Source organism: Seriola lalandi, unplaced genomic scaffold (genome assembly GCF_002814215.2).
Source record: "Seriola lalandi dorsalis isolate HSWRI2012SDOR001 ecotype SW California unplaced genomic scaffold, Sedor1 jcf7180002054952, whole genome shotgun sequence".
NCBI lineage: Eukaryota > Metazoa > Chordata > Actinopteri > Carangiformes > Carangidae > Seriola > Seriola lalandi.
In genome coordinates, this window is record NW_019525503.1 from 1,375,947 (window position 1) to 1,394,039 (window position 18,093).

At 39.9% G+C, this 18,093-nt stretch overlaps 1 protein-coding gene across 3 annotated transcripts in view; it reads left to right on the top strand.

Moving 5' to 3' along the window:
• The first annotated feature begins 646 nt into the window (after positions 1–646).
• The window catches only part of LOC111645432 (pyridoxal kinase-like), a 21,190-nt gene continuing 3,743 nt past the window's right edge, over positions 647–18,093 (top strand). For 2 of the 3 annotated variants that reach the window (XR_015436326.1, XM_087170533.1), the window contains exons 1-10: positions 647–978; positions 7,798–7,852; positions 13,127–13,231; positions 13,603–13,686; positions 15,376–15,410; positions 15,909–15,994; positions 16,883–16,928; positions 17,099–17,210; positions 17,321–17,457; positions 17,549–17,624. Coding sequence is in view for 2 of the 3 variants with exons in the window: in XM_087170533.1 (XP_087026659.1) it covers positions 898–978; positions 7,798–7,852; positions 13,127–13,231; positions 13,603–13,686; positions 15,376–15,410; positions 15,909–15,994; positions 16,883–16,928; positions 17,099–17,210; positions 17,321–17,457; positions 17,549–17,624 (817 nt within the window). In the remaining variant the exon portion in view is untranslated. The remainder of the gene's footprint in view (positions 979–7,797; positions 7,853–13,126; positions 13,232–13,602; positions 13,687–15,375; positions 15,411–15,908; positions 15,995–16,882; positions 16,929–17,098; positions 17,211–17,320; positions 17,458–17,548; positions 17,625–18,093) is intronic. The other variant, XM_023394648.2, reaches the window with a different exon arrangement.

Consider the following 18,093-nt stretch of genomic DNA (forward strand, 5'->3'; position numbering starts at 1 on the left):
ATTCCCCCTCAGTCACGACTCTGTGATAAAGATGGTGTGAGTCACAACCGTAGATGCACAGACACACACAAAAATGAACACAGCACCAAGACTTTAATTCAGCAAAAAAAAGATACTCTTTTACAGTTGTCTTTTATTTTGGCAGCGAAAAGACACATCTGAATAAAAAAAAAATATGTAATAGATGTTTTAAACAATCTGGCTATGTAAATAGGGTGGAATAGAATAGAACAAAATTGAAGAATTGTCATTCACATTCATTCAAATCCAGCTGTGTTAATCAGGATCTGATCAGGATGCCCGAGCCGGCCCTGTGGTGACGTCATCCGGTTTAGGCGGTCACTCAGATTGCCTGTACAGAATACTGGCGCGCGTCCGTGCGCATATGTCTGTGAGTGTGTATGTTTTGTCCTTCAGTGTTGTTGTTGTTTCTGGTGGTGGTGGTGCACACGACCCCTCGGTTGTCTGATTAGATCGTGACAGAGCTACACGTTAACGATAACACTAACAACTGCTCTAACGACCGTCATTAAACCGATTGCCGGTGTTGTGTCTGTCTGTGTGTGTGTGTGAGTGAGAGAGAGAGAGAGGGAGGAACGGAGGGAGGGGGGGGGGACGCACGCGCTCTCTCTCTCTCTCTCGCTCGCTCTTCCCCATCACACCGCACAACACCCGTTACAACCACCACACGCGCTCCACACTCCGCCATCCTGCGTGTGACCAACGGCTGGTTAGCCAACAAGCTAACTAACGTTGCTTCTCACTAACCGGCGCGGCGTTGTCGTTGTGTTTACATTTTTGTTTTTGTTTTTTTTCCCCCGTACTGTTATGTGCAGACGTGACTATCGTTGAAATTACGGATTATCTGCACCTCTCCTCGGCTGACCGGGAGCCGCCATGGAATGCCGTGTGCTGTCCATACAGAGCCATGTAGTCCGGGGATATGTGGGCAACAAGAGCGCCTCTTTCCCATTACAGGTAAAAACAACTCGCATGCACCCATTATCGGACACCGGGCGGTGAGACACCCGTTCTCGGACACGACCCGGTCTGACACGCTTGGTTGCCCTTTACCCACCAAATTTGACCGCGACTTTCAATCAACACTAAACCGACAGATGTAAGTGCAGAGTTTTATAATGATACGTGTTAATTAAATCATACAAAGTTCGCGCAATATTTGCTAACGGTAATCGGTCATCCGCCTAAACCGTCGCTGGATGAGTTGATTTGTGGCCGTGGTTAGTTGTATTTTTCCTGCCATTTTAGTGTAAAAGGCCATAAATGATGGTTATTTGAAGACGTGCTGTGAAAAGCCAAAAATAACCGTATAGTAACCCAGATCTCAAGCAATAAACGCAAAGACAGGTGTCGTGCAAAAATATGTCGCCCCCCCAAACAAACCGTTTCACTGAAGGATGTGAAACATAGATGATAAATATGACAGCAGCCGACGTTTTCTTTCTGTATTTGATGACGTTTTACATTGAGACTCTTCATGAAGGCGGAACTCATCATCTGAGGGATAAATTGCAGCACGTCACCTGTCATTGAGGGTGTCCGATAATGGAGCGTAGTGTTTTATTTTGTTAAGCTTTATTGTCCATCACGTCAAAACATACATGTGCTACATAAACTGATGATAAATGCGAACTTGGACGTTATTAATCACTAGTTTGTTGTGTCTGATGATGGAGCTCCTGGTGTTAATCAAATGACCCCTACTTAGATGAGTGGTGGAAATGACATTTACTGATACATAGGGATAGGTTTTCACTCATAGGTCAGTGCAAGTCCTCACTTGGCCTCTCAGTGACGGTATACATTGGCCAGCACGGTTTGCAAAAGCAAGCTAATGATAATCTCAGGGGTCAGAAGAAAATCTGTACCTGTAACTCAGCCTATTAACCAGTCACCACATTGTAGGTCCCTCAAGTTTCTATCATTTGCTCACAGCAGCAGACAGCTGTAATGGTTTGGATGTGTATGGGGATATCTAGATGGACAAATCCATCCCCCTGCAGTTGATAACCTGCAAGTCAGTACTACTAGATTGGCAAATAATCAATACAGCTGTTTCCTGCTTTGAGTTTTCTGATACACCTGCACGGATCTGGGGAAAAGGTTATCATCGATGTTTTCTTCCTTTACTACAGACATAGCAGCTGCACTGGTTTCTGAATGTTGATTATGTTGTCAGAATTCGTTAGAATAATTTATCACATGTACATTTTGTTGTGTGTTCTGTGTTACAATGATGATGACAACACAAACGTGCAGACTACTTTCTCAGTTATCAAAATAGTTCAGTTAAAGTGAATCCAGTCTCTTTTGTTTTGTAGATTAATTGTGGTTACAATAACCACTGATATCTTCGCAAAAGGCCAACCAACCAACACGATAAAGGAAATACATGCCCTGTTATGCTTATTGGTGTAAATCTGTTTTATCTTGATTATAGATTTTAGGTCAGACTGTCCAGCTCTACTGGGCAGGGTGTTTTTATCATTATTACTGTATCATATCTTATTATAATGTTAGTTGTTGGCTAGTGTCTAATAAAAATAAGGACACTTCAGAACTATCTAATTTATACAGTACATCAGTAAGCTGGAAAGTGACCATAGGAAGCAGTGATTCTTTACACTATGTTAATGGTTAATCTCATGGTTAATTGTTGAACTCAGTAAAGAAAATGGATGATGAATTTCAGTTTTTCTGTAACTTTAACTCCCACCCTAAACATCTGAAGAAAGGGGAGGGTAGCAGGCATCAGTCAATTAACCTGGATTGTAAAGCACTTGCAGATAAAGAACTGTTGTGTGCCGCTTTTGAGTGGCTCAACATGTGTCTTGTTCTTGAGTTTAATAATAGGAACAAATCACTTTGGTATTAAGTCATTATCTACATCAGCAGTTGTAATAAAGCCCTTACCTAAAGATATAGTTTACAGAGTGCTTTGCATAAAGGCATAACTACCAGAACAAGGAGCCAAAAAGAGCAAATGCAAAACAAGCCATTGATATGATATTATTTGAAAGGACACAGGGGTTATTGGCTCCTCCCGGCCATGAAAATGATAGTCATTTCCTTTTATGATCCTTAATGTTGACAGTAGGATGATACCAGTGATTGCTTTGGTGCTATAATTGCCGAATGATGATGCTGATGATTGTTATAGTTTAATATTTTTACACGAGCAGTGGCATGGCAGTGAGTATTGCTATTGTAGGCCTGCGGTATACTGTATGTCCCATCATCCTGCAAGACAGTCACTTGTTGTAAGAAGTGCCGAGTCTATTTTTAGCCCGCAGCGCTCCAGGATGTATTTTGCAGTTATCCTAATGGCTGCTGGGCTTTGATGCATGTCATCAGGGTTCAGTGCTGCCCCTAATGTTGAGCTACTACGCCTGATTAAGGCCTGTTTGTACCAGTCTAATGTTAAAATAATGTTTACCAGTGCAGCTTACTGAAGCTTATTCTAGACACTGATACTAACCAGTGCATTATACTAAACCTGGGCTCGAGCTGCTTACAGCTTAAACGATGTGGCAGTTTAATTCAGCATCAACATTATTGATGGAAGTAACACTTTATTGATCTTTAGGGGGGGGACCACAGGTGTTAGAGCAGCACAAGAAACATACCAGCTACAGTTAAGATACATATCGGTGTTACAATGATTGTGTTTTTAAAATAAATTATAATTTTTAATAGATTATGGCAGCATTTATTATTATTATTATTGCACATTAGGGCAATACATTATGTCCTTCCAGCATTGTTATCACAATGTGAGTATGTGCAAGAGTCTCGTCGCAGGACATGCAATGTCAGGTAAGGCAAATGAACTCAAGCATGTCATGCTACAACTTTTTTGCTGCTTGATACAAAAGGAAAACTTGCACGGTTCTCATTTTCCATCTACAATCTGCAAGAGAAGTCTGTCTGATATAACATCGTATAGACTGATTGAAGGGTTCTTGGATACACAGAGTTTATTGCAACAAGCAGGCTCAAGTTTAATAGCTGTAAATGAAAAAGACTAAAAAGTGATACCACTTTCACAATCAGCAAGTTTAAGGGTGGGTGATCTTTCAAAAAAATAATTTCACAATCTTTTTGATACACTGACACGGGCCACAATCTGAATTGCGATCTTTCTTCCCAATTTTGAAGATGTTTTTAAAAACAAAACAGTAAATTGTCATGTGCGTCACTGTGTGTAAGTTGTCACTTAGTCTGTTTTATTATGGAGACAGTATTGGTAAAAAAAAAAAAAAAAGCCTTGGCAAGTCTTATTACAGGGTACCTGCATGTTATATTACCTATACAAAGTCTTAAATAGTCAGGCATGCAGCTAAATATAGCATTTTAACATTTAAATGAACTATAATGAGTCTTACAGATGCTGTGATATCTTTAGGCGCAGTTCCTCTGCTGAGAAATGAGATGCTAAGAAGGATAATGATGTAAATGACAGGAGTCTGAACAGACGCCAGCTTGATTAAGTGTATTTTTACAGTGTAGTAAGTGTATTTGGACGGTGAGTGTTGCAGTCTGTTTATGAATGAGTCCGGACTGATGCTTGTGGACATGAGCAAAAAAGAAAAAAAAAAGCTGACAGTGTGTTAAATATAGACTTATAAATGGAAAGCCCACAGGTCAGTACAGGAGCTGCTCTCATTTTCAGAGCAATAACCATGATTCAGTTGGCGTTGAAGGTGAGGGATAAGATGATGATGATGATGATGGTGATGATGTCGTCAGCAAGAGTGCGGGGTATCCCTCTCTCTGTCCTGTCACGATGGAGAATCTCAGGGCCGTCAGGAGGCAGCAGACGACAGTTTGAAGAAGCAGGGCTCAGATTGGCTGCTGCAGGATTCCTCCTAATGACGTCACTGACGATGGAGACAGGCTGCCTTAGAGCCAGACTGGATACATGCAGCTTTCACACAGAAACCAAACTGTAGTGTGAGTGCTGCCTTCTGTCACAATGTAAAACAGGGATTTTTAGCATTTCTTTTTCCTTTTTTTTTGAATGCATGGCATCGGTTTTAGTTTGGTTTCCTTCCAAGAGCAAACAACTGAAGCCCAACAATCACTCTTTCAAAAGGAAGGACATTTTGATCAAGATCACACTGCTCAAAAGAAGAACTCAGTACATCATCAGGGTGCGTTTACAGCAGTCCACAACAGTTTTCATTCAAGCACCTAGCAACAAACCTGTGCTACTCTACATAGAAGACAATCACAAGTATGGCCCTTTGGAGCCAGAGGCACACGTCTCTCTGCATCTACTGTATCTACTGGTTATAGAATCAGGATTTTGCCCCGAGTTTCAATCATAATGATTTTGGTTATCCCCTGACTCTAACGCCTTCAGCAGGTCTATATCTTAACCTTTGATAAATGAATTGCCATGAAATTTGATGTTAGCATTCATGAATCCCAGATGATGAATTGTAATAGTTTTGGTGATCCCCTGACTTCATTCTAATACCCCCATCGTCTAGTCAAAAATTCGGTTCATCCAGCACTTTGATTTCTTATTATTATTATTATTATTTTTGACCAAATAGCCACCGGCTGAACGTCAGTATCTACATATTATCAGTGTGAATATGTTAGCATGCTGACATTAGCATTTAGCAGTACAACCTCAGAGAGCCGCTAGCATGACGTTTGACTCTTAGTCTTATTTTTGTTCAAGTCATTTGAAAACATCATGTGCTGTAGTTTGTGATATTTGTCGTTTTATAGACTAAATATATTAGAAATATACTCGAGTACAGAGTGGTTGGTTGCAGTGAAAATACACATTCAGTGTCTTATTTATAGACTGATGCAGGATCAAAAAAGACATTTCAATCAAGTAAGAAGTGTTTTACGTGTTTCTTCAAAAAGGTTAAATATTTACAAAAATGTTAATTTCCTCTCCTCCATTTCTGAAGAGGTTTGAGTGGAAGCTTTCCAGTCAGCAGTAATGTAAACAGTCTATCTGTGTCAGTGACTTGAGGCTCATGAATAGAGCGATAAAGGATGTGACCTAAATAGCATATTCTTAGCCCCATCTACATCAGAAGGCCGTAAATACTGTTTTACATCAACAGTCAATTTGCTTTCTGCACAGCCAAAGGAACACGCTGTATGAGACAGGTTGTTCCTATGTCAAAGTCTCCTGTTTCTAAAACTGTCGACCGCATTTTATTCACGCCTCTGGAACAGCAACTAGAAAAATCTTTTATAAAATGCTTAATAGGCTGACAGCAGACACTAAAAATAAGCATTCTTCAAATGAATTACCTCTAATCTTTTGTCCACACCATTTATATCAGTGTATAGTACAACACAAAACAATTAAACAGCAATGATAATCATTTCCTTTGCTGAAATGTCTCTGAGTACGACCTTTGACCTCCTAACAGAGGAGGATTTTAAGATTAGAAGTAGTAAGTACAATATCATCATTCACAGTTCTATACAATATGACACAAATACAGCATGTCACCTTTCAGAAAACATATGCAGCATTTGAGAATGTAGCAGCAGCATAGACAAATTATTCCAAGGTCGCAGTTAATATCACTTCCTGTCCCCTCTGAATAGCACATTCTTATATCTGGAAGTTACAGTCAATTGAAAAGAACAAAGAACTCATTCACTCTGCCTCCTTCCTGCTTTTGCCCAATTAAATAAAGTCCTTCAGATGACAATTGACTGCACATGTGGATGAGTCATGTGTCTTTCTCTGGTAGTTATTTTTTTTCAGATATCTGTAAGAAAGACGGAGAAGGGGGGAGGACACCGGGAGTTGTTGTTTTTGTAACTGTTCCAGCTCCGTGCAGATTTCAGCTGAAGTTAAACTGAGATGATGTTTTTTTTTATCTCCACTCAGATCACAGCTTGAGTTCAACTGTTTTTTTCCCCCCCTTTAACAGTTAGAGTCCCAGATACATCTTTACATGTTGCAAACATGACTGTGATGATATAGAAAAAATGTCACATACACACAGTATTTCACCAAATGTGTTTATTCATATTCATGTAATGTGATGATATTTTAATGATGGCTATTGACATGGATGGATTACCATAGAGGCCTATTAGGCACAGACCCAGGGGCCTTTGGGTCAGAGCATTAGTTGAACTAACTTATTATTTCTTGTCATAGAGCTCAGTTAAAAGACAAAACAAGCAGAATGAGATACAATGCAACTAAGAAGAGATGCAAAATGACTGTAAAGCGATGCAAAACTACCATGAAGAGACAGAAACAACCAAAAAGAGATTTAAAACTACCAAAGATAGAGACAAAATGACAGCAAAGAGACACAAAACAACTACAGAACAATCAAACAATCACAAACATACACACACAAAATTGACATAAAATAACCACAAATATGCACAAAACTGAATCACAATATGACACAGAAAGAAACCCTAGAAAGAAACATTTAGTAGCCGAGTGTCCACTCACTTTTGAAGCTTTGTAATTTGGGTACAGTGTTAAAAGGACTACATCTCCCACACAGTTCTCTGAGTATTGATGTAAACCCACTGAAATTAAAGATGAGACATGGCACATTAATGTCATATCCATTAGTTTATTTATGTTGAATATGCTGAGGCATAGTGCTAATACTTAAGGACTGTACTGCAGTTGTTATACACTTTGCATACTGTGTGTGAAGGAGTGTAATGTATTTATACGACTACAATTAAAATACAGTTGATTAGTACGGCTGTTAATCCTAATCTCTCCTGACAACTGAACTGTCTCTCTGTCTCCAGGTTTTAGGGTTTGAGGTGGACTCCATTAACTCTGTCCAGTTCTCCAACCATACAGGTAAGGCTGATGAAATAACACATTTCTTTGGGAGTGTGTGTCTGTGTGTGTGTGTGTGTGTGCATGTTTTATTTAGTGCATGTGGGTGTGTATGAGTCAGTCAGTGCCTCTGGTGTCGTGATGAGGTGTTAGCGAGCATTAGAGAGACGGTTGTTGTCGAGGCAGCGGTGGCCGCGTTGAGGCTGACGAGTCAACAGCTGAGTGAGTCAAGTTTTGGGGAGGTCAGTAACCTCGTTCTCTGACACCGGAGCAGCTCTCAAACACAGAAGTAGCTGTGGGGCGCAAAGTCCATTCACATTTTATATGGGCTTTCTTCTCTCTCTCTCTCTCTCTCTCTCTCTCTCTCTCTCTCTCTCTCTCTCTCTCTCTCTCTCTCTCTCAGTCTTTGGACATCTCAGATGCTTTCACCTATTTATTGTTTTGCACTCGTCCCTAAAGTAAAGTAACGTGTTTGTAACATTTTGGCCAAAATGTTGAAAAATACATTATAGTATCTCAGTGATTATTGATCTATAATCTATAAGAACTATGTTCATGAACAAAGAAACCTCACTCAGATAGTTGTGGTGAACATTTTTATTTAGATATATATCCAGAAATGAGCAGAACAAATGCTCATTTTCTTCTGTTGTCCTGTTTTCTGTCATAATTAACAAAATATTTCTGTAACACAATCATCTGCCACATGACATGAGTCCACTACACAAACTTACAGAACAAGCCTCCTTGTGTTTATTGTTAATTATCACAATAACATGCAACAAAAACTATTCTATGATGATGTGTCATATTTTATATTGCATGATTTATGCAGTTCAGGTGTTGCTTGAAGAATTATATGTATTGACCAGATGAAGGTTCTGTAATGCATTTCTTAAAGTTCAGAGTCTGAGTGAGTGCTGCAAATTAAATAATGAGAATAATAAAATTTATTTACAACGTATGACAGTTATCAGGCAATTGCAATTACCTGATTTTGAAAAAACACACAAACTAGGATTTATGATGCAACTTGTCACTGATTGGCCCAGCGGGGCGTCTGCATCATCGCTGCGTGTCACATTTACTCGTAATATTTTGATCTAATTGCCAGTCCCATGAATGAGTGATTGTGCTCTGTCCTCCCCTGTCTTGCACTGATGGGTGGTCTCAGCTCGTGTTATTCACGCACACTGAACTTGAAGCGTGAATCAGCTGAGCCCTGTGAAAACAAACACATCTGCTCAGCTGTTGCTTGTTGTCTTCACCGTGGATACAAGCAGTGTCCAGACTCAGAAATCCTCCCAGCATCAGCACGTTAAGACAAAGTTTGGATTCTTTTTTGGTGGATTATTTGATAAGCCACTTAGAAATCATATCCAGTTAAATAGTTTTTGGCTGATTAGTAAAAGCTAGTTTCTTGCTACCATAAATAAGAATATTGACAATAACACCCTCTTATACGCACAGTATTTAGTTAATAATGCCAATGGCTGTTCTGTTTTGGAAACTAGTAAACTGGGGTATATAGACATTTCTTTGATTTTGTTCTTTTCCCCATTGTTTCTTTACGCGGTGCAGACTGGGTGATGTTGACCCCCTCTTGTCTAGTTTTTCATTTGGTCTAGTTTGAGAATACAGGTAATCATAACCTACTCTATATAATTACCCCTGACTCAGTTGCATTCAGCTTCAAGCTGGAAAAGGTCAGCAAGCTGTTTAATATCTGAGTGATAATGGAGGTTCTACGCTGATGTGCAGGCTGCTTGAAAGCATTCAGGTTAGATGATGGTCTTGGCATTTCGTTGTTATTAAGATGGATGACGTTGAGCTTAAAAATAGTGAAAGTAATATTTTCTATTGTTGCAGACAGAGGGCAAGTATAACGGTGTTGTATAAGTGTAGGATAAGTGTCATTGTGTGAGTGAGAGGCATCAGATGCAGAGATGAATGAAATGTTGTAATTTACATTTCAGCCATTTGGGAATGTTGTAGTCTGGATACAAGGTTTCACTGACCAGGTTTCTCTAACAGACATGATTGATTAGTACAAAACTCAACAGTGACTTGTCTTCATTTACAGGAAGCTGGTTATTCAGGATAATCCAAGTACTTGTTTGAGTTCACTCAAAACACACACACCTTTCAGGTGTTCTTTCAGAGTGCAAAAAAATTGTAGAGACTTTATGTTTCACAAGGACTCAAAACTGCTAAACTAAAATTTGCTTTATTACATTTAAAAGATAATAACAAAGAGGACAAAAACATTGTCTTAATAAAATTAGTTTGACTGATGGACAGTGTGCGGGACAAGAGCGGAGTTTTGGATGCTACACTACACTTCTTCAAAAAGCACCTCCAAGTCTTAGTGACTGATGCAGAGGATCCAAAAATTCTTGATGTGAAAAGAAAAACAGAGTCTTTCTAAATGTCATTAAGAAAACCAGAATTCTACAGTGTTGCGAGTCCCAATTTTATTTTCTATCCAACAGAAAATAGTAAAACCAGTTGTAGGAGGCAGCAGAAGTTTTCATTGATGAGTATCTCAAAACTTCTGCAAACAAGGTAAAGCTGTTGCTGTAAGTGTTGGACTGGCCCTTTTAATTTAAAAAAGAAAAAGCCCTTGTGTGTAGCTTCTCTGGCATCAGGCTTTTTTATTTTCTAGCCTATTAATGAGGTGTTTGTGTTCCCTGTGTGAGGTGTTGCCACTTTTTAACTGTGCTTACCCCTCTCTATTTTTTATTTATTTCATAACGTTTGCCAAAGGTTGAATTCTTTCTCCGTACAGGATCGTCTTTATTTGCAGGTGATTCATGTCCCAGTGTTAGTTTACTTAGGCTTGGTGTTCTTGTTAGTACTTCTGTCATCAGTTAAAGATGGTAGGATAAGGAGAAGCTTTTTGTTTGTTTTGTAGGACACTCACTGGCTGGAGAGCCCTCGTCACTGGTTCTCAAAATACAGTTCACGGACATAAGAGCCATTTTGGTGATATTGTGTTGAGGCTTCAGACCAAAAACAATTCTTGTTAAAAATTGCAAAGAGATGCTTTGGTAGGCGCGTGTTACTTTTGCTACTGGAGAGATGATGACGTACTATCCAGGAAGGCTACTGTGAGTGACAGATCCGTGAGTTTGAAGACTTATCCGAGGCCAAAACACTTTGCATTTTATATAATCTCCAAGTAAACTGTAAAATCACTGCAGCACCTCGCCCAGATGTTGTTGCGATTGCTTTGAAGCGAACGTTCAGCCAGGTACAACATTTTGCCAGAGCCCTCTGCATCAGTACACCCACAGTCCCATTTAAATGAATTAAGAGGTTGTGTTTTTCTTGCTGTGCTTCTGCCTGTCGCATCAGAGCCTAGACGGGATTCCTGTCAGCTTCCAGCAAAATCTAAGTTCGCTTTAAATCTTTAGGACCCAAGGACTAGACCAGAGAACATGTAGGAATCATTATTAGTGCCCCATGTGCTGAGTAGCCTGTGGGATCAGCTGAGGACAATGGCAAAAAAAATCCTCTCATCTGTAGTGCAAATTGTGTTTGTTTGAGTGACATTAACATAAAAATGCCAGAGACTGTAGTGCTGGTTTAATCAGATCTTGTGTATTGGAAATTAACATTTGCAATTCCTTCGAGGAGAGTGCTTAATTTGGTGTGGCATATTGAAGAAGACGTTTGAATCTGAGAGGGAGAGGGGTGGCTGGCGAGAGGGACAGAGAAGGTGAATAGAGAGACGGAGACAGGACAAAAATGAATCGGAGAGATAGACAGTGGATGATGGAGAGAAAGAGGGAGGGAGAGGAGAGAGAGCGACGGGACGCAGCAGTAAACAGCAGCAGGCGCTGTGAATTGCGACAGCAGCGAATGATGACGACAGAAGCAGCTCTTATCTGTAGGCCTGCCTTCATTCTCTCTCTCACACACACACACACACTCACACAGCTCTCTGACTGCTCATCTCTTTTTCTTAGCCCCTTTGGCTTTCTCCCGGCTTGTTGCTTAGCAACCAGAACCCCCCCACCACCACGTGACCTGGCTGTGACTCACCTGGAGCTGCGACATCATCGGCCTGCAGCAAACATGTCATACGCAGACAGACGTGCACTAACGCATGCTTACATTGGCATTCACGTCACATATATATACATCTATATCAGTACATGCGGTAGCAAACACTAATACACACTACACACACACACACAATACACCCCTCCGCACACAATATGGGTGTAATAGTTAGTAGAGGGGGCCTGTGTCCTCACCCCCCCTTCGTCCCTGTCTGACCAGATACTGTGGCTGCAGGCTGCACTAAGACCTGCTGCTCGGTGTGTGTGTGTGTGTGTGTGTGTGTGTGTGTCTGTGTGTGTGTGTGTGTGTGTGTGTGTGTGTGTGTGTGTGTTTGTTTGTGTGTTTGTGTGTTTATGTGTATTTCTTGCATCTTTTTGAGTTCTTGGCCCTGGTCTTGAAATGTGGCTCAGCATATCCAGGTTATCATGCTGTTAACAGGCTAAAATGATCTTGTTAATTCTCATCCAGTTAATTTGATTAAACACGGTTTGGGGATTGATTTGTTTATTCTGGATGAAGTTATCTTGAATAATAGCGGCCTCTTATTTTGAAAGAACAGTTTTCTTTGGTCTGAGCCATAGTGCAAGATGTTTTCTTTTCTTTTTTTTTTTTTGTGCATAGTTCATGGAAGTTCACTCTACTCAGTTTCAGGCAGAAGTCACGTGATGCTTTGAGTCACGCTGGCAGAGAGGAGTCCAAACAACATCGATTCCAGTTTCTGCAACTGACCAAGAAAAATTGAGTGTTTGGAGTTCACATTGGAGCTTTTTGCTGTGATTATATTCATACCAGTGAGAAACATGTGGAAACAGCTGGATATGACGGATATGACTCATTCGCCTGTTTTATTGTGCATATGACAAAAAAAGGCTCTTGAATCTTAATAATACTGTATTATTATTGTGTAGTTAATAGTACATCATATTTTATAATCACATCATATATTTAATATGCACAATAGTTCCAAACATGCTCGGTGTAAATAGTTGTTGAATTTTGATATTAGGTATAAAACTGAAAGTTTAATCAGGTTAGTGGAAAAGTACTTGAAGCGATACAGGAGTACAAGAGTTGTCATGTGTGTGTTAACATCTATAGGGGCTGTTAGTGCGCACATACACAGTATGTGTGTGTGTGTCTATTTTTGTTCATGTGGCAGTAGAATAGAAAATGGATTGCGAAGTATGTGAGTCAAACGCAATAACAGCTCTCCTCTCCTCCCACCAGGTTATTCCCATTGGAAAGGCCAGGTGTTGACAGCAGACGAGCTCCATGTTCTTTATGAGGGAATCAAACTGAACAACGTGCACCACTATGACTATGTTTTAACAGGTGGATATCCAACCTTTACTCATCACTCATCACACTGCCTAAATTACAACATCTGTAACTGAAAGACTTGATCATGTGTCTGCAGCTATTTCCCTTCAGTCTCATCATTTCTTTTACACGTTTTTGTCACACCAAACTTGAACCTAGATCACAGTGAAAATCTTGAGGATCTAATATTGAAATAAGAAATGATCATTTTTGTAACTAAACTTTGCTTTATGTTGCAGTTCACTGAAATGTGTGACCGCTGCCTAATCAGTAAACAGGACATTTTCAAAAGTTACTGCAGCTTCAGTATTTTTTAAATGAGCCTGGCTAATAATGCACATAATGAATATAACGTTCGTGTGTGTGTGTTGTGTTGTATTCAGGGTATACCAGAGACACATCCTTCTTGGAGATGGTGGTGGACATTGTTCAGGAGTTAAAGAGAGCCAACCCCAACCTGGTGTATGGTAAGTGTTCAGCCCATAAAACAACAGAACAGTATGAGAAAAATAAAAATCATAAGTGGAGCGTGAATTATTTTTTAGCTTTTGATTGGAGGAGAGCTGTAGCTCACAGGTCTTCAATGCATTGTTTATTATTACTGTGGCCTGCAGCCAGCTTCAGGACTTTTTTTTTCCTAAAGGTTAATTAATGCAGTTTGGGTAATGTGTAGTTTTTGTTGCATCAGTGGAAATGTAATGTGGTTGCACCAACAGTGAGGACCCTGCAAAGTCTAAAAGCTGTGGCTTATAGTGAGTTTTAACACATTCAAGCCTTATTCAGATTTGCCTTACTTGCTGTTACCAGTAATGTTTCTGAAAAATTTTGTTGTTGCCAAGTCGGGTGATAATTCCCCCCACTGACATGGAGCATAGTCATGATACATTATTAATATGTAGAATAGTCATTAGTGGTGCTTTAATATGAGTAAACTGATGAAACATAAGATTATGTCAGCCAGTGACACAAAATTCAATCTGAACAGGACTGAATTAAGAGTTGACTATATTTGAAACCTAACTTAAGCGATTACCCAGTAAATAAAGTCATTAGTTGAACCAGCTTCATGTATCTTGATGTTGATCTCCGGAGAAGTTCTCGCTGTGGACAAACTCGCAGGACGTCTCTCTCCTTCTAGCCAGGAGGATTTTCATCTCATGTTTCACCAAATCAGTTTCACTCAAATCAAGGCTGTTGCAGCTTGGCCTGCAGACACTGTGTTAGTGGATATAGTGAAGACCTACTGCCACTGTTCAAAATAATAAGCAACCAGAGGGTGACATGCATAATGTGTTTGTTAAGCACTTTTTTGTTGTGTACAAAAAGTGCAGTAATACGATATAGTGCTGAGTGTCTGGAAGACGTTGCCAGATGTTCTCACACTGTTCAGTATCTGTGACGTTACAGACATTGCAGCTGTCCTGTGATAAAAGGTTGTAATTTACCTCCTTGTTGGTCCCAGTTGTGTCTCATATTCCTTTAAATTCATTACGGAGAGAGTGATAGGATAGTATTAACAGAGGAAGAGAGCAGGAGTTTTCTTATCAAAAAAAGTAAAAGGCGCTCTGTCTGTGACTGTGTTGCACTCTGGGCTGAAGATCAAACCTTAATACTGTCCTGAACTGTGTCCATAACAACTATCACACCTTTCAAGTACTAAAAGATGGCACCATATGCTTCTTCTTTGGCCTTGTTTACTTGATTTTTAGTCAGTCATTTTCTGATTTAAACAATAATTCCATTAATTTTATACTGAACTTAGAAAAAGTAAGTAAGTTACTGTAGAACAGTATAGAAATTTTATTTATTATTTTATTCAAGTGAATGGTGGTGTTGTTCAGCATCTGCTCGATTGTAAATAACTACTTTGGCACCATGTTCACCATATTAACTCTATAAGGTGATAATAAGTCGGTGCTCTGGCCAACAATCAGTTTAAACCTAAAGAGCCACTCGCAGTCGCCTTGTTTTTAAAGTGAATGTGGTGATGGAGGTTTTTCTGTCTGTCTCTTCGCATGCTGCCTTCAGTGTGTTTACATCCCCAAATCCAGTTTCATGCCTCCTATCACTGCAGTGTTTATGTAATGTGATGATTTCTGGAGCTGTGCGGGTCTGTGCTGAGTGTCTGACTCTTGATTGTGTTTTTGTCATTGCAGTATGTGACCCCGTCCTGGGTGATCACGGATCTATGGTGAGGCCACTGGCAGTTTTATTCTGTTCTTGTGTGTCTCTGTTGTTATTAGAGAGATTTTTTAGCAAGTTTTCTTTGTGCCTTTAAAGTGTGTGGGAGGGCTTTAGTGTTTATCCCTGTGTGTGTTTCTATCTGTATATATATATATATGTGTGTGTGTGTGTGTGTGTGTGTGTGTTAGTGTTGTGGGGGTGTGTTACAAGGCTCATTTCTCAGTGACAGATGGATTATTGCGATCCAAATGAAGCACATATACACAGTGACCGTGTGAATGTGTGTGTGTGTGTGTGTGTGTGCGTGTGTGTGCGTGTTGTGTATATATTACATTGTGCAGACGTTCATTTTTCAGGGATTAAGATCATTTTCTGTCAGTTGGTGCTCATAATTTAAAACTATGAAAACAAAGATCAAAGAAAAGCTGTGAATTAACTGAGCGTGTCGTTCTTCCTCAGAGCTCTGTTTGTGAGCTCTCATGATGTTGTGTGTCTCGGTCCACAGTATGTTCCCCAGAATCTTTACCCGGTCTATAAGAACAAGGTGGTTCCTGTTGCTGACATTATCACTCCTAACCAGTTTGAGGCTGAGTGAGTACAAGTGTTTTACTTTTTCATGCTCGCAAATGTACATACTTTAAAATTCTTTTAAATCTAACGTGACATTTCTTTAAATTACCGACACCTCATTGAGTTTGTAACTGTAGCAGAGTATTAGCGCAAACCTTCTTTACGTAATGCCACTCATGTTGTTATCTAACACCTCCATTTTGTGGAATTAACAGAAAAAACGCTTCACCTCTGCTCACTTTAACCTTGTTTAGTTGTTTTTAGAGATACAGTTTTACTCCTTACTTTATAAACAAAGTGAAGCTGTATGACTCCTGTATTAAAAAGAATGATCAAAGCTGAGATGCTTTGTGTTCTATGGCTGCACAGTTACATCCAATGGGAATGCAGCAGATGCATAAATACACATTTCTACAGAACTTAGCCTCATATATTTGGTATCCATGGAAACGTTGGGATCTTAACTAACATTTTAAATAAAGTTCCGAGGATTTCAGCAATGCTTGACCAAGATGGACCTATTGTACCGGTGCAGTGGAGTTTTGTGGTATAAATTCTGGAGATAACAGTATCTGTTGTTTCCCCCGTGTAGAAACAGGCAGATAAAAAGGTGTTTACCATATTTTTTTTTTGCCTGCATTAACTAAATGGCTGCATGTATTAAAACCAGTAACATGAAACCACAGTCTAAGAGATTTCTGTCTCAGCTCAGCTCCAGCTTCAAGTCAAATTGCTCCCTCTAGTGGTGTTTCAGTCTTCAGAGTCAGAGTAAAGGGTTTTTTTTTTCTTCTGGATTTCAAAGGCTGACTTTACATTGTGAATTTTTCTTGTTCTGTCTGTTTAATAACTTCATTCTCACTGTTTCCTTTTCAGTGCTATTGACTTACTGCTTGTTTGCTTGTGTTTTAGATTATTGACAGGGAAAAACATCAGCACAGAGAAAGACGCTGTAGAGGTAAAAGATTAGTATTATCTCATTCTTCTTTCCTTTCCTGCATAGATTCTCTGTTTACAGAATACGCTGTTGTTTGGCACCTTACATGGCTTTATTTATTTATTTTTGCTTTATACACTTCCTGCTGACTACATACATGCCTCAGTATCTCACTCACTGACTGTCTGTAGGTAATGGACCTTCTCCATGCTATGGGCCCAGACACGGTGGTCATCACCTCCTCTGATCTGCCCTCCAGACTGGGAGACCGCTTCCTGGTGTCGCTGGGCAGCCAGCGACATGGTAGGTGATGATTGAAACTGAATGCTGTGTGTGTGTGTGTTTGCTTTAGGAGTTCAGAGTTTGACATTAATAAACCGTTTAACTTGTTGTGTCTCTGTTGTGCTGTTCAGTTCGTCCAGACGGCAGCAGGACAACACAGAGAGTTCGAATAGAAGTTCCCAAAGTGGACGCTGTCTTCGTAGGAACCGGAGATTTGTTTGCTGCTATGCTGCTAGCGTGGACACACCACCACCCTAATGACCTAAAGGTACAAACACCCAAGTGGCCAAAGGACAAGGACACACATAAATCACATATATGGCAATAGCAATTTACTCTCCTCACTCTCTCTCTCTCAGACGGCCTGTGAGAAGACTTTTTCAGTGATGCACCATGTTATCCAGAGGACCATATCTTATGCTCACGGTAAGAAAAGTAGGTCTTGTTTTCAGTCCCTTGCTCAAAGCTTTGGCTGGCTTGAGTTTATGTTTAACAAACAAATAGTGGTTAAATGCTCAGAATACATGTAAAGACACAGTAGATTAGCTGCATGTGAGCTGTTTGTCAGTATAATGCAGTGACATAATGGGCACTCTACACAGAAAGCCTGTTCTGATGTCCATCACTTATCTGTCTCATGAGGACAGGTATGTTTCCATTTCATAAATAACATCCCACACAGTGGTTTACATCTGCAGACCTCAGCTGCTGCTGCTGTTCCTGTCATTAGCTATAGGTTGTGTAGTTTTGGTTGGCGCTGCAGCTGGCAAGACAACAGCTGGCTGAGCCTAGTTTAGGGAGCTTTGCATCACTTGGCATAGTGTGTCTAATTTTACATTTTAAAAAATGCATAAAATTAATGTTCATCTTTATTCATCTCTGCATTTCTATCTGCCCCCCCCCC